Source organism: Somniosus microcephalus, chromosome 1 (genome assembly GCF_052327205.1).
Source record: "Somniosus microcephalus isolate GS21.2 chromosome 1, FLI_Smic_1.0, whole genome shotgun sequence".
NCBI lineage: Eukaryota > Metazoa > Chordata > Chondrichthyes > Squaliformes > Somniosidae > Somniosus > Somniosus microcephalus.
The window spans coordinates 407,697,518-407,712,799 of record NC_140987.1 but is presented as its reverse complement, the minus strand read 5'-3'; the positions used below and the strand labels follow the sequence as shown (position 1 = coordinate 407,712,799).

General features: G+C 49.1%; 1 protein-coding gene and 1 pseudogene across 2 annotated transcripts in view; one reads left to right on the top strand and one right to left on the bottom strand.

The window, feature by feature from the left end:
- Window positions 1–5,585: 5,585 nt before the first annotated feature.
- Window positions 5,586–5,908, bottom strand: LOC147125163 (Nuclear RNase P; annotated as a pseudogene).
- An 8,120-nt stretch (window positions 5,909–14,028) lies between these two features.
- The window catches only part of yipf6 (Yip1 domain family, member 6), a 38,368-nt gene continuing 37,114 nt past the window's right edge, over window positions 14,029–15,282 (top strand). Inside the window, exon 1 of one of the 2 annotated variants that reach the window (XM_085998452.1) lies at window positions 14,029–14,135. In XM_085998452.1, the coding sequence (XP_085854578.1) occupies window positions 14,061–14,135 (75 nt within the window). In that variant the 5' untranslated portion in view covers window positions 14,029–14,060. Of the gene's footprint in view, window positions 14,136–14,194; window positions 14,486–15,282 lie in introns of those variants that run through there. The other variant, XM_085998461.1, reaches the window with a different exon arrangement.

Sequence of the window (15,282 nt, the reverse complement as noted above, 5' to 3'; positions counted from 1 at the left end):
CTTTGGTTTGTATAGCTTGGGGCTACACCTGGTAGTACATTTACCCACTGCGACATTGGTTGGGAGTGGAGCTGAAGTAGGTATTTTAAAATTAATTTTTTAATATAAATAATTATCAGTTACAAGAACTCCACCATGGAATTCAGTAATCAATTACTTTGATGGAACAGGAATGATGCAGAACTTTCTGATCCCATCAGAGGCAGGTGACTACAGAGGGTATACAGTCTGACAAGGGGATCTCTAACCAGGTTTTTTCTCTATACAACTGCTGATGGGGCTGTTGTGTATTTCCAGCATCTGCTGTTTTGATTTAATTTTCTTTTATTATTTGCAGTTTTTCTTTTTCTCTCTAACCCAGTGAACGCCTCCACTGGCTGGCATAGAGTTTTATATGAGTGCGCATACACAGAACTTTTAAAAATCTTTATTTTCGATTAACTTTGCTGCTCTGGCAGGAGAGCAGGCAATCACAGCAGAAGACAATTGTTTTTAAAAATAAGAGCTGGAAATGTTCAATGAAAGTCAGCATGGATTTGTTAAAGGCAAATTGTGTTTGACTAACTTGATCGAGCTCTTTGATGAAGTAATGGAGAGGGTGGATGAGGGTAGTGCAGTTGATGTTGGGTATATGGACTTTCAAAAGGCATTTGACAAAGTACCACATAATAGACTTGTTAGCAAAATTAAAGCCCATGGGATTAAAAGGACAGTGGCAGCATGGATACAAAATTGGCTTAGGGACAGAAACCAGAGAGTCGTGGTGAACGGTTGATTTTCAGACTGGAGGAAAATATACAGTAGTGTCCTCCAGGGGTCTGTATTAGGACCATTGCTCTATTTGATATATATTAATGACCTGGACTTGGGTATGCAGGGCATAATTTCAAAGTTTGCAGATGATATGAAACTTGGAAATGTAAGGGGCGATTTTCTGATGTCGGAGGAGGCGGGTTTGGAGGCGGGAAAATCAGAAACAATGAGGGCGGGTTCGGAACCCGCCTCCGCGGGATTTTGCCGGTGCTGGTTTTGGAGGTCGGGAAACGGTCCCACCTCCAGCTGGCCATAGCGCTAGTTAACATTATTAAATGCTCGTTAAGGGCCTCTCTAAGCCTATTTTGAGAGGCCTTTGTGATTTTTCGAGCATTTTGGTGTGTTATACGACCTTCCTAAACCATGCCAGTTAAACCTGACGGGTTGACTCGTGGGTGGCCTCCTCACAGCTGCAGGTCCAACAAAACATAATTTATTTCATGAAGGATTGCTTGCAGGTGCCAGAGCTTTGTTTTAAAAGGTCTTTGAGCACTTTTAGAAGGCCTTCCAAAGTCAAAGGTGCTGCAGCTTGAATCTATCAACAGCGGGACCTCCTTGGAAGACCCTCTCCCCGCTTGTAATGAGCGCTTCACCAACAGAGGCATCTGCAAGCTCATGGAAACCATTTGTTTTCTTTCTCCATGGACCTCAGATGAGGATGAGGAGGAGGAGAAGCAGGAGGAGGTCAGAACGCTGGTGTTTCGACCAGCAGCAGTGGCAGCACGCGAGCACATGGCTGCCTGGGATGCAAGGGATGAACTTATCATGGCCAGATTTGCATAGATTGCCCAAGTTGGCACATGTCCTTGGCTCCATCCTAAGACATCATTGACAATGGACAGGACTCTCTGGCCTCCTTTCACTCAGGCCACCAACCTGACAACACAAGTGTGGCGGTGCCCGCAATGTGAAGCTGCCTAAGGTGAAAGAACAGATGCCATAACACCAACATTTTGGCATCAAATCATTTTAATGCTTTCCAACAGGGATGGCATTTCATCAATACAGAAAAACAGTCTCCCAATCTGCACACAGATCTGGAGGTTATATCCCTTGCCAGCTGGACCCACACAGCCTTGGTTTCTTTGGGAGGCCTCTTCCTCCCAGATGAGTGGAAGAGCACCTCCCTGCTGGCTCTCACCCCCTCAAACAACATTTGCAGCGCTCATCTGAGAGCCTCGGGGAGTCCCTTGCCTTGGAATTGGACATAGTGGTTTCTCAAAATATGTTGCCGATGGTGCAGCATAGGCAGCTGAGCTCTGGGCCCCCGTGGAATTCCGATCCGGGGCCTGGTCCAGCTGCCGGCGCGCAATGCTTGCGTATCCCAGGGGCGCAGTTAGTTCGATGCGTCCCCTGGGATCACGTGGGCCATGGAGAGCCAATTGGAGCAGGGAATGCTCTATTCATAAGTCTGACAGGAAGTGCTGTCAAACTTAGAAATACTACGGGCCCTTTCTTCTTACAAAACGTCACTAAATCTTCAAATAATTTTTTTTTTAAATCACATTTTTTAAATAAACTATGAATTAAATGAAATAACTATTTTAAACAATAATTTAAATTTTTGAAAAAAATAATTTTATTTTCTAACGGGGCTAAAAATATACTCACCTTGCTTTAAAGTATTTAAAAATAATAAACCTGTTGAAAAAATGTTTTCATTTTAATTAATTCACCACTTACCTTGTAAAAAGCAGGCCTTACGCCTGCTTTTTACATTTCTAAATTCTGCAGGCTTACGTTCCCGGGAAAACCTGTAAAAAAAAAAAAAAGTTCGATGCACATCGCATCCTCTCCCGTGCACGCGTTCGACCTCTGAACCCCTGCTTTCAGGGGAACAGAAGTGCTGGTTTCCCGCGCATGCGCAGTGCATGCAGGAAACCGGCACTTCCATTGGGCCGACGGGTGAGTACCCCGTGCGTACTCACCCGTGGAGACCCGAATTTCTGGGCCAATATATATTAATGATCTAGACGAGGGAACTAGATGTAATATCTCCAAGTTTGCAGACGACACAAAGCTGGGTGGGCGTGTGTGCTGTGAGGAGGATGCCGAGAAACTCCAGTATGATTTGGACAGGTTGGGTGATTGGACTGCATCTGCCCTATGTGGATAAATGCGAGGTTATCCACTTTGGTGGCAAAAACAGGAAGGCAGATTATTATCTGAACGGTAATAGATTGGGAGAAGGGGAAGTGCAACGAGACCTGGGTGTCCTTGTGCACCAGTCGCTGAAGGTAAGCATGCAGGTGCAGCAGGCGGTTAAGAAGGCAAATGGTATGTTGGCCTTCGTTGCAAGAGGGTTCAAGTACAGGAGCAAGGATGTCTTGCTGCAGTTGTACAGGGCCTTGGTGAGACCACACCTCGAGTATTGTGTGCAGTTTTGGTCGCCTTATCTGAGGAAGGATGTTCTTGCCATGGAAGGAGTGCAGCGAAGATTCACCAGAATGATACCTGGGATGGCAGGAATGACGTATGAGGAGAGATTGGGTCGATTGGGCTTATACTTGCTGGAGTTTAGAAGAATGAGAGGGGATCTCATTGAGACTTATAAAATTCTAACAGGACTAGACAGACTAGATGCAGGAAGGATGTTCCCGATGGTCGTGGATTCCAGAACCAGGGGTCACAGTCTAAGGATAAGGGGTAAGCCATTTAGGACAGAGATGAGGAGGAATTTCTTCACCCAGAGAGTGGTGAACCTGTGGAATTCTCTACCACAGAAGGCAGTTGAGGCCAATTCATTAAATATATTCAAGAAGGAGTTAGATATATTTCTTAAGGCTAAAGGGGTCAAGGGATATGGGGAGAAGGCAGGGACAGGGTACTGAATTTGGATGATCAGCCATGATCTCATTGAATGGCGGAGCAGGCTCGAGGGGCCGAATGGCCTACTCCTGCTCTTATCTTCTGTGTTTTTATGTTCTCAACATTTGTGAGCATAGCCCCAAGATCGGTCTGCTCCGCAACAGTGGAAATGCAGCAGCCTGGCCATACTTATTTTCTAGCACATATGATATCAGTTGAGGGGAGTGGTGGACTGGTGTGGATGTGTTGTCAATGAGAGAGACATCAACATCAGCCTGGCCCTGCTGCTGCATCACCTATAGCAAGAAATGACATTAAGTGCTGAAGCCCTGTCAATGGTTCTCACTAACATTATTCATCCAGCTATCCTGCCCAAGGAAGAGGTGACATTGCAGCTGAAGGTCTATATGGCTATAGTATCAGCATTCAGGAGAAATGCTAAATCTGGCATAATGGCCTCTGCCATGAGGCACTGTGCAGCAGATAGTCCTGGAGCTGTCACGTGTTCCAAGGCTGACTGAATGCCTTTGATGCCATGCATGAACATAGGAACATACAAAAATGATGAGCAGGAAAAGACCAGCTGGTCTATCAAGCTGCCCCACACCACGATAGTCGGACCATAATGGATACATTTCTTCCCTCTCCCGACTTTCCCCACCTCACCCCTATCCTCGCAGCCATGTAATCTCCCGGAAGAGATAAAAAAACAGAAAAAACCCAGGGCCAATAAGGGAAAAAAATACTCTAAAATTCCTCTCTGACCCTGTCAGGTGATTGAAACCAGTCCAGGTCACATGGACCAAGTGTTACCTATAAAGACACTTACCTTCTATATGATGCGATTTCTGGCCCAGTCAGGAACCTGTCCAGCTCTCTCTTGAAGACATGCAGTGAGTCAGCACCCATCACACCAGCTTGCAATGTATTTCAGAGGCTCACAATTCTCTGGGAAATGAAGAACTGCCTAATATCCAGTCTATTCCTACTCTTACATAGTTTAAACTCATGCCCCCTAATCCTCCCCAGTTAAACTGGAATAATCTATCAATAGGGACGCTATCCAGCCTTTAATTATTTTATAGACCTCTATCAGATCACCTCTAAGTCTATGCTGCTCTAAAGTAAATAGACCAAGGTCCTTGAGCCTATCTGAGTAGCTGAGGTTCTTTAAGCGAGGAATCATTCTTGCAGCTCTCCTCTGGACTTTTTCCAAGACCACTATATCACCCACCATGTGGGGGGACCAAAACTGGGCACAATACTGCAGATGCGGTCTGACCAGTGACCTGGTCAGTGTCAAAACGGTGTCCTTTGATTTATACTGATTTATACTGAATGAGAACTTTTTTAGTTTTGAAGAAGGGTCAAACCCGAAACGTCAACTCAAATTTCTCTCCACGGATGTTGCCTGACTTGCTGAGTTTTTCCAGCATTTTCTGTTGTTATTTCGAGAACTCCATACATATGGCTTATGGAATACTTCACACTCTCCACTATGTGTTGAAAGTTGTTATGGCACATTCTTAAGTCACTCCAACAATCTGTATTTTTAATGATACTGGAGTTACATCCTCTGCACAGTGCCGTTTGCATTAATGGAATCTACCCCCTGCCAAGTTAATTTCCCCACTGTCTTCCTTGCCCAACGCCCATTTTGGGACAACAGGATATGCCTCGGCATCTGAACTCCTCAAAAGCAAGGTGCCCTGCTTGCTCACAGATTGGTGGCAGGTGTCTTTTCAGCTCCATAGCTAATTTCTGTAGCTAACATTGCAAAGTGCAATTCTCCTTTAAGGAGCCCGGAATTACCGGCCAGTTCAAGTCGAGTGTTTTCCAGCATGCAGGGACACCGGGGCGGGGAGAGGATGATGCTTTCTAGCTCTTTACTGAGTATTTTTTCCAGTTATATAGCTCTTTTCTTTTACACAAATTCTTTCAGCTAATTATTTAATAAAAGTTATGTGGGGGGAGAGTAGTCTGAATTGGGTTGTGAGACTCTCTTGTCTCATCTCACACATTGAACTCAGATTGCCAGCCAGAAGCCATTCCCATTCTGGATAGAAGCTGCATCCACATCCAACCACGGAACATATGCCACAACTGGACTGCTTCTCCTGCTTTCTGCTACTACCCAGACCATGATGCCTGGTGACTTCCTCACCCGAGTCAGGTGACACCCTGCAAGGGCAGTAATTGGCTCTTCTCTCAGACCTTCCCCGAGGGATGATGGGTAACGAGTGATTCCACACTCAGCACGTGACCTCTACAGTGAGCTTCTCCCCACACAGCGTCACTAGCGGATCGACAGCTTTATAAAGACTGTGCGAAAGCAACCACTTATAGGTTAGGGTGAGTTATGTCAATTCTTGATCATAATATGACAGATTAATGAAAATTACATTTCTCAAGTTTTTCAACAATCCTTTTAAAACCAAACTAATGTTTAGGCATTACAGGCAGAAAATAAGTCAAACAATAAAAATGCATAAATATTATAATAAATCATTGATAGTGAGATTTCATTGGTTGCTGGTAACACGTCATGTGTTACATCATGTGACTCCGTCTCTAAGTGACGCCTGACCTGACATTATACAGTTTCAGCAGGACATTTCCCCCCAGTTATGCTCTACTGATTTGACGCATTTTTACTGAGTTTGTTGTGGAAGAAATGATTCAACAAATACCAAAAATGTCCCTACATAACAAAAAAATTCACAATGTGAGCTGTTTCAATCATTTGATTAACGTCTATATAAATGCTAACAATTATTTTATTGTCTTGACCATAAGTCCAACATGATGGCCTGGATTTTACGGTGGGTGTGACAGCGTACTGTCAGAGTACGCTGTCATACCTCCTTTGACATACAGTTCTGGATGAGCAAAAATTTTCTCCAATTAAATATTGGGAAGACCGAAGCCATTGTTTTCGGTCCCCGCCACAAACTCCGTTCCCTAGCCACTGACTCCATCCCTCTCCCTAATATCTGTCTGAGACTGAACCACACTGTTCGCAACCTTGGTGTTGTGGCAAAGCCACCAAGGGACTCCTGTATATATGACTAATATAACTGCCTTTAACAGAGTGCTACAGCAACTATGTTTGTTTACTGTTTGTAAATAACCCGTTCTCGGTAAGTTCCAGAACCAGCGCGATGACGTCATCACGTTGGTCACGTGACGTCCCGAACGGCAGGAAATGTGATGACGTCAGGCTGGGAGGTTCCGAGGTTAGACTCGTGAAGCCAGCCTTAAGAAAAGACCTGTTGATTGTTTCTCCTGCATTCCATTGTTTGTTCTTTAGTTTACATTAAACTTCGTTTAATTATCGGACTGACTCGACCTCAGTATTTCAGCTAGGGATCTGACGATTCCTAGTGTCATATTTGACCCTGAAATGAGTTTCCAACCAAATATCCTCAGCATAACAAAGACCGCCTACTTCCACCTCCGTAACATTGCCAGTCTTCGCTCATCCGCTGCGGAAACCCTTATCCATGCCTTTGTTACCTCCAGACTTGACTATTCCAGTGCACTCCTGGCTGGCCTCCCACATTCCACCTTACGAAAACTTGAGGTCATCCAAAACTCGGCTGCCTGTGTCCTAACTCGCACCAAGTCCCTTTCGCCCATCACCCCTGTGCTCACTGACCTACATTGGCTCCCGGTTAAGCAACGCCTCAATTTCAAAATTCTCATCCTTATTTTCAAATCCCTCCATGGCCTCGCCCCTCCCTATCTCTGTAATCTCCTCCAGCCCCACAACCCCGAGGTATCTGCTCTCCTCTAATTCTGCCCTCTTGAGCATCCCTGATTATAAATCGTTCAACCTTTGGTGGCCGTGCCTCCTGTTGCCTCGGCCCTAAGCTCTGGAATTCCCTGCCTAAATCTGTCCGCCTCGCTACCTCTATTTCCTCCTTTAAGACGCTCCTTAAAACCTACCTCTTTGACCAAGATTTTGGTCGCCTGTCCTAATTTATCCTTATATGGATCGGTGTCAAATTTTCTGTCTTAAATTCATCCTTTGTAGCGTGTTGGGACGTTTTACTACGTCAAAGGCACTATATAAATCCAAGTTGTTGTTGTTGAAATCCACCGCAAGTTCAGGATTTCCGCGCAGGCACTAAATCGGGAACTTGCAGTCTGTCAATATACACGTTGACAGGCCATCCGCACGGCCCACGAAAAAGCAATTGCTGACACAGAGTTTGCCCATTACCTGCCCAGCAATTGCATTTGGAAATGTTACATGAGGGTGACGGGGGGGGGGGGGGGGGGGGGGGGGGGGCTCGGGGTGTGTGAGGGAGGGTGACGGGGGGGGGGGCTCGGGGTGTGTGAGGGAGGGCGATGGCGGGGGGGGGGGCTCGGGGGTGTGAGGGAGGGCTCGGGTGGTGTGAGGGAGGGTGACGGCGGGGGGGGCTCGGGGCGTGCTCGGGGGGTGTGAGGGAGGGGGAGGGGGGGCTCGGGGAGTGTGAGGGAGGGTGAGGCGGGCTCGGGGGGTATGAGGGAGGGTGGGGGGGAGGGCTCGGGGGGTGTGAGAACATAAGAAATAGGAGGAGTAGGCCAATCGGCCCCTCGAGCCTGCTCCACCATTCAATAAGATCATGGCTGATCTGATCCTAAACTCAAATCTTCTATCACTCTCCATCCCACCTGAACCCATGTGATCTCCCGGGAGAGGCGAAAAACCAGATAAAAAACCCAATGGCCAATTTGGGAGAAAAAATCTGGGAAATTCCTCTCCGACCCATCTAGGCGATCGAAATTCTTCCAGGAGATCACTCTGTCCCTATATTTTCTACAGTACTTACCTTCTGTAAAGGCGATCTCCACCCCAGCCAGGAACAGGAATAAAACCATCTCCTGAAATCTAACACAGAATTAGAACACAAGAAGTAGGAGCAGAACCAGGCTACACGGCCCCTGGGCCCGCTCCACTACCCACAGGGCCATGACCATTCCGAACCTAGACTCATGTCCAATTTCCTGCCCGCTCCCCATAACCCTTAATTCCCTTTACTTCTAGGAAACTATCTATTTCTGTTTTAAATTTATTTAATGATGTAGCTTCCACAGCTTTCTGGGGCAGCAAATTCCACAAACCTACCACCCTCTGAGTGAAGAAGTTTCTCCTCATCTCAGTTTTGAAAGAGCAGCTCCTTATTCTAAGATTATGCCCCCTAGTTCTAGTTTCACCCATCATTGGGAACATCCTCACCGCATCCACCCGATCAAGCCCCTTCACAATCTTATATGTTTCAATAAGATCGCCTCTCATTCTTCTGAACTCCAATGAGTAGAGTCCCAATCTACTCAACCTCTCCTCATATGACCACCCCCTCATCCCCGAGATTAACCTAGTGAACCTTCTTTGTACTGACTCGAGACCAAGTATGTCTTTTCTTAAGTATGGACACCAAAACTGTATGCAGTATTCCAGGTGCGGTCTCACCAATACCTTGTATAACTGCAGCAATACCTCCCTGTTTTTATATTCTATCCCCCTAGCAATAAAAGCCAACATTCCATTGGCCTTCTTGATCACTTGCTGCACCTGCATACTAACCTTTTGAGTTTCGTGCACCAGGACCCCCAGATCCCTTTGTACTACAGTACTTTCCAGTTTCTTGCCATTAAGATAATAACTTGCTCCACGATTTTTCCTGCCAAAGTGCATAACCTCACACTTTCCAGTATTGTATTCCATCTGCCAAATCTCTGCCCACTTACTTAGCCTGTCTATGTCACTTTGCAGGTTTTTTATGTCCTCCTCACTCACTACTTTCCCTCCCATCTTTGTATCATCTGCAAACTTTGATAGGTTACACTCGGTCCCCTCCTCCAAATCGTTAATATAGATTGTAAAGAGTTGGGGACCCAGCACTGACCCCTGCGGAACACCACTGGTTACTGATTGCCAGTCTGAGAATGAACCATTTATCCCAACTCTCTGCTTTCTGTTAGAGAGCCAATCCTCCACCCACGCCAGAATATTACCCCCAATCCCGTGATTTTTTATCTTGAGCAATAATCTTTTGTGTGGCACCTTGTCAAATGCCTTTTGGAAGTCTAAATACACTACGTCCACTGGTTCTCCTTTATCCACCCTGTATGTTACTTCCTCAAAGAACTCAAGCAAATTTGTCAAACATGACTTCCCCTTCATGAAAACATGCTGAGTTTGTCCTATTAAATTATGTTTATCCAAATGTCCCGTTACTGTCTCCTTAATAATGGACTCTAACATTTTACCAACCACAGATGTTAGGCTAACAGGTCTATAGTTTCCAGCCTTCTGCCTACTACCCTTTTTAAATAAGGGTGTTACATTAGCAGTTTTCCAATCTGCCGGGACCTTTGCTGAGTCCAGGGAGTTTTGGAAAATTATTACCAATGCATCCACAATCCCTACTGCCACTTCCCTCAAGACCCTAGGATGTAAGCCATCAGGTCCAGGGGATTTATCCAGCTTGAGTCCCATTATTTTACCAAGTACCACTTCCTTAGTGATTTTAATCGTATTTAGCTCCTCTCCCCCTGGAGCCCCCTGTTTGTCCAGTGTTGGGATATTCTTAGTGTCCTCTACCGTAAGGACTGATACAAAATATTTGTTCAGCGTTTTTGCCATCTCCATGTTTCCCGGTCTCATCCTCTAAGGGACCAACATTTACTTTAGCCACCCTTTTTCTTTTTATATAACTATAGAAACGTTTGCTATCTGTTTTTATATTTTTTGCTAATTTACTTTCATAATCTATCTTCCCTTTCTTAATCAATCTTTGAGTTATTTTTTGCTGTCTTTTAAAGACTTCCCAATCTTCTATCCTCCCACTAGATTTGGCTACCTTATATGCCCTTGTTTTTAGTCGGATACTATCCTTAATTACTTTACTTAGCCACGGATGGCTATCTTTTCTTTTACACTCTTTTTTCCTCAGTGGAATATATATTTTTTGGAAGTTGTAAAATAACTCCTTAAATGTACACCACTGATCATGTACCGTCTTACCCTTTAAACTATTTTCCCAGTCCACTCTAATCAATTCCGCTCTCATACCTTCATAGTCTCCTTTATTCAAGCTCAGCACGCTTGTTTGAGATCCAACCTTCTCACCCTCTACTTGAATATGGAATTCAACCATGTTATGGTCACTCATTCCAAGGGGATCCTTTACTAGGACATTTTTAATTAATCCTGTCTCATTACACAGGACCAAATCTAAGGTTGCTTGCCCCCTGGTCGGTTCAGTTACATACTGCTCAAGAAACCCATCCCTAATACACTCAATGAACTCATCCTCAAGGCTGCTCTGCCTAATTTGATTTGTCCAGTTAATATGATAGTTAAAATCCCTCATAATTATAGCTGTTCCCTTATTACAAGCCTTAACTATTTCCTGATTAATACTCCGTCCAACAGAGTTGCAACTGTTCGGAGGCCTATAGACTACGCCCACTCGTGTTTTTTTCCCCTTATTATTCCTTATCTCCACCCAAACTGTTTCACTATCCTGCTCCTTTGACCCAATATCATTTCTCTGTATTATAGTGATTCCTTCCTTTATTAACATAGCCACCCCACCTCCCCTCCCTGCCTGCCTGTCCTTCCTGATTGTTAAATAACCTGGTATGTTTAATTCCCAGTCATGGTCACCCTGCAGCCATGTTTCTGTAATGGCCACAAGATCATACCCATATGTAGTTATTTGTGCCGTTAACTCATTCATTTTGTTACGAATGCTATGTGCATTCAGATAAAGAACTTTCAAATATGTTTTGTGACACTTAGTTCCTGTTTTTTCCCCTTTTACTACTTTACCTTTTACTCCATACCTTCTGTCCCTTCCTGACACGTTCTGTTTTTTAATTTCCCCACTGCTACCTAAGTCTATGACCTTCTCCGTTGTCATTTCTGTTATTTGCTCTCTAGAAACCTACCCCCCACTAATTAGTTTAAAGCCCTCTCTACAGCCCTAGTTATATGATTCGCCAGGACTCTAGTCCCAGCACTGGCTAAGTGGAGTCCGTCCCAATGGAACAGCTCTCTCCTGTCCCAGTACTGGTGCCAGTGTCCCAAGAAGCAAAACCCATTTCTCCCACACCAGTCTTTGAGCCACGCATTTAACTCTTTTATTTTATTTATCCTAGCCAAATTCGCTCGTGGCTTACCCTTGAGGTTCTGTTTTTTAAATTGACCCCTAGCTGCTCATACTCCTTTAACAGAACCTTCTTCCTTGTCCTATCTACGTCGTTTGTACCAACATGGACCACGACAACTGGATCCTCCCCCTCCCACTCCAAGTTTCTTTCCAGCCCAGAAGAGATGTCCTTAACCCTGGCACCGGGCAGGCAACACAGCCTTCGGGACTCCCGCTCTTGACTGCAGAGAACCCTATCTATCCCCCTAATGATACTATCCCCTACAACATTTCTTTTTACTCCCTCCACTTGAATGGCCCCCTGTACCACGGTGCTGTGGCCAGGTTGCTCATCCTCCCTGCAGTCCCCGCTCCCACCCTCACAGGGAGTAAGAACCTCGATCCTGCTTGACAAGAGCAAGGGCTGCGGCTCCTTCAACACTACATCCTGGATCCCTGTACCTTCCTCACTCGTAGTCACACCGTCCTGTCCCTGACCACGGACTACATCTGCAGTAATTAATTTCATAGGTGTGACCACCTCCTGAAACATAGAGTCAAGGAACAGGGAGGAGGGGGGGGGGGTCTCAGGGTGTGTGAGGGGGCGGCGTGAGGGAGGGTGGGAGCTCGGGGGGTGTGAGGGAGGGGCTCGGGGTGTGTGAGGGAGGGTGAGGGAGGGCTCGGGGGGGTGTGAGGGAGGGCTCGGGGGGGTGTGAGGGAGGGCTCGGGGGGGTGTGAGGGAGGGCTCGGGGGGGTGTGAGGGTGGGTGGGGGCGGCTCGGGGGGTGTGAGGGTGAGGGGGGCTCGGGGGGTGTGAGGGAGGGCTCGGGGTGTGAGGGAGGGTGGGGGGGGCTCAGGGGGGGTGGGGGGGGTGTGAGGGAGGGTGGGGGGGGTGTGAGGGAGGGTGGGGGGGGGTGTGAGGGAGGGTGGGGGGGGGTGTGAGGGAGGGTGGGGGGGGGTGTGAGGGAGGGTGGGGGGGGTGTGAGGGAGGGTGGGGGGGGGTGTGAGGGAGGGTGGGGGGGGGGTGTGAGGGAGGGTGGGGGGGGGCTCGGGAGGGTGAGGCTCGAGGTGTGAGGGAGGGTGGGGGGGCTCGGGGGGTGTGAGGGCTCGGGGGTGTGAGGGAGGATGGGGGGGCTCGGGGGGTGTGAGGGAGGGTGGGGGGGGCTCGGGGGGTGTGAGGGAGGGTGGGGGGGGGTGTGAGGGAGGGTGGGGGGGGCTCGGGGGGTGTGAGGGAGGGTGGGGGGGGCTCGGGGGGTGTGAGGGAGGGTGGGGGGGGCTCGGGGGGTGTGAGGGAGGGTGGGGGGGGCTCGGGGGGTGTGAGGGAGGGTGGGGGGGGCTCGGGGGGTGTGAGGGAGGGTGGGGGGGGCTCGGGGGGTGTGAGGGAGGGTGGGGGGGGCTCGGGGGGTGTGAGGGAGGGTGGGGGGCTCGGGGGGGTGTGAGGGAGGGTGGGGGGCTCGGGGGGGTGTGAGGGAGGGTGGGGGGGGCTCGGGGGGGTGTGAGGGAGGGTGGGGGGGGCTCGGGGGGGTGTGAGGGAGGGTGGGGGGGGCTCGGGGGGTGTGAGGGTGGGTGAGGGGGGGCTCGGGGGGGTGTGAGGGTGGGCTCGGGGGGGTGTGAGGGTGGGTGAGGTGGGGCTCGGGGGGGTGTGGGTGGGTGAGGGGGTGTGTGAGGGTGGGTGAGGGTGGGCTCGGGGGGGTGTGAGGGTGGGTGAGGGTGGGCTCGGGGGGGGTGTGAGGGGGGGCTTGGGGGGTGTGAGGGAGGGTGAGGGGTGTGAGGGCGGGCTCGGGGGGTGTGAGGGAGGGTGGGGGGGCTCGGGGGGTGTGAGGGAGGGCTCGGGATGTGTGAGGGGGGGCTCGGGGGGTGTGAGGGAGGTTGAGGGGGCTCGGGTGTGAGGGAGGGCTCGGGGGGTGTGAGGGAGGGTGAGGGGGGTGTGAGGGAGGGTGAGGGGGGGCTCGGGGGGTGTGAGGGAGGGTGGGGGGGCTCGGGGGTGTGAGGGAGGGCTCGGGGTGTGAGGGAGGGGCTCAGGGGGTGTGAGGGAGGGTGGGGGGGCTCGGGGGGGCTCGGGGTGGGACTCGGGGGGTGGGGGGTGTGAGGGGGGGCTCGGGGGGTGTGAGGGAGGGTGAGGGGGCTCGGGTGTGAGGGAGGGCTCGGGGGGTGTGAGGGAGGGCTCGGGGTGGGACTCGGGGGGCGTGAGGGAGGGAGGGGGGTTGTGACGGGTCGGGTCGGGTCGGGACGGCACGGCTCCTCGCTCAGTGACGCGGATTGTGTGCGCCAGTGATTGGGAGCCAGTGTCGCGGGGATGAGGTCAGGACTGGTCTCCACGTCAGCGGGGTTGAAGATGGCGGAGGCGGAGAGCGAATCCAAGCAGCCGCTGGTGAGTGAGAGGCCGAGAGAAACCTTTAAAGGAACAGCTGCAGCGTTCAAGCGGGTTATGTGGACTGAGGCCCCGGGACAAATACAGCTAGGAGTGGAGGAGGAGGAGGAAGCAGCGGTAGCGGTTCTCTGGGGCCTTGGTCGCCCACTGGTTTATGCCCACCCCCCTCTGCCCACACCCGGAAGGTGGTGGCTGTTGCTGGGTTACAGTTTCACTGGTAACCGCTGGCCCTCTGATTCTACCTTCGAGTGACTAACCCTCATGTGTGAGCCGAGACACTGAGTAACAGCTGTTCTGCCAGCTGGACCTGAACTGTCCTCGCCACACTTTCCAGCAGGAGTCATTGGATGGTGAGCAGGGACACTGACTGAATCTGCCCACTGTTGGATTTCAAGAGTGTTAAATTGTGAAGAGAGCATTTTGTTATCTCCCAGATGAGAATGTGACTGAAACCATTAATGCTGCCACAGAATGATACCGGGGTTAAAAGGGTTAAATTATGAGGACAGGTTGCATAGACTAGGCGTGTATTCCCTTGAATATAGGAGATTAAGGGGTGATCTAATTGAGGTGTATAACATCATTAAAGGATTTGATAAGGTAGATAGAAACTGTCTCCTCTGCTGGGAGAGTCCAGAACAAGGGGGCATAACCTTAAAATTAGAGTTACATCATTCAGGGATGATGTTATAAGAACATAAGAAATATGATGAGGACCTCTCTCCCAAAAGGCTGTTGAGGCTAGGACATTTAAACATTTCAAAACTGAGATTGATAGGTATAGGTATTCAGGGTTATGGAACCAAGGTCGGTAGATGGAGTTGAAGTACAGATCAGCAATGATCTAATAGAATGGTGGAACAGGCTTGAATAGCTGATTGGCCTACCCCTATTCCAAAGTCCGGGTGTACTGAGGCCAATTGTAGTGTCTCTACTGCAGCCCCAGCTGAGATGAGCACTGCAAACTCAGCACAGACCAAGAATCGCTGAGGCTCCTTCCTGCTCTGTATGCCTCTTTGGATCAACTGAGTGAGCCACTGGGACACTTCAAATAGGCATTTACGCTCTTCCAGTACTCTTCTAGCTTTAAGTACCTGTGGCTGCAACCGCTTTTAATTCTGCTTCAAAGATGACATGAAATGTGCTA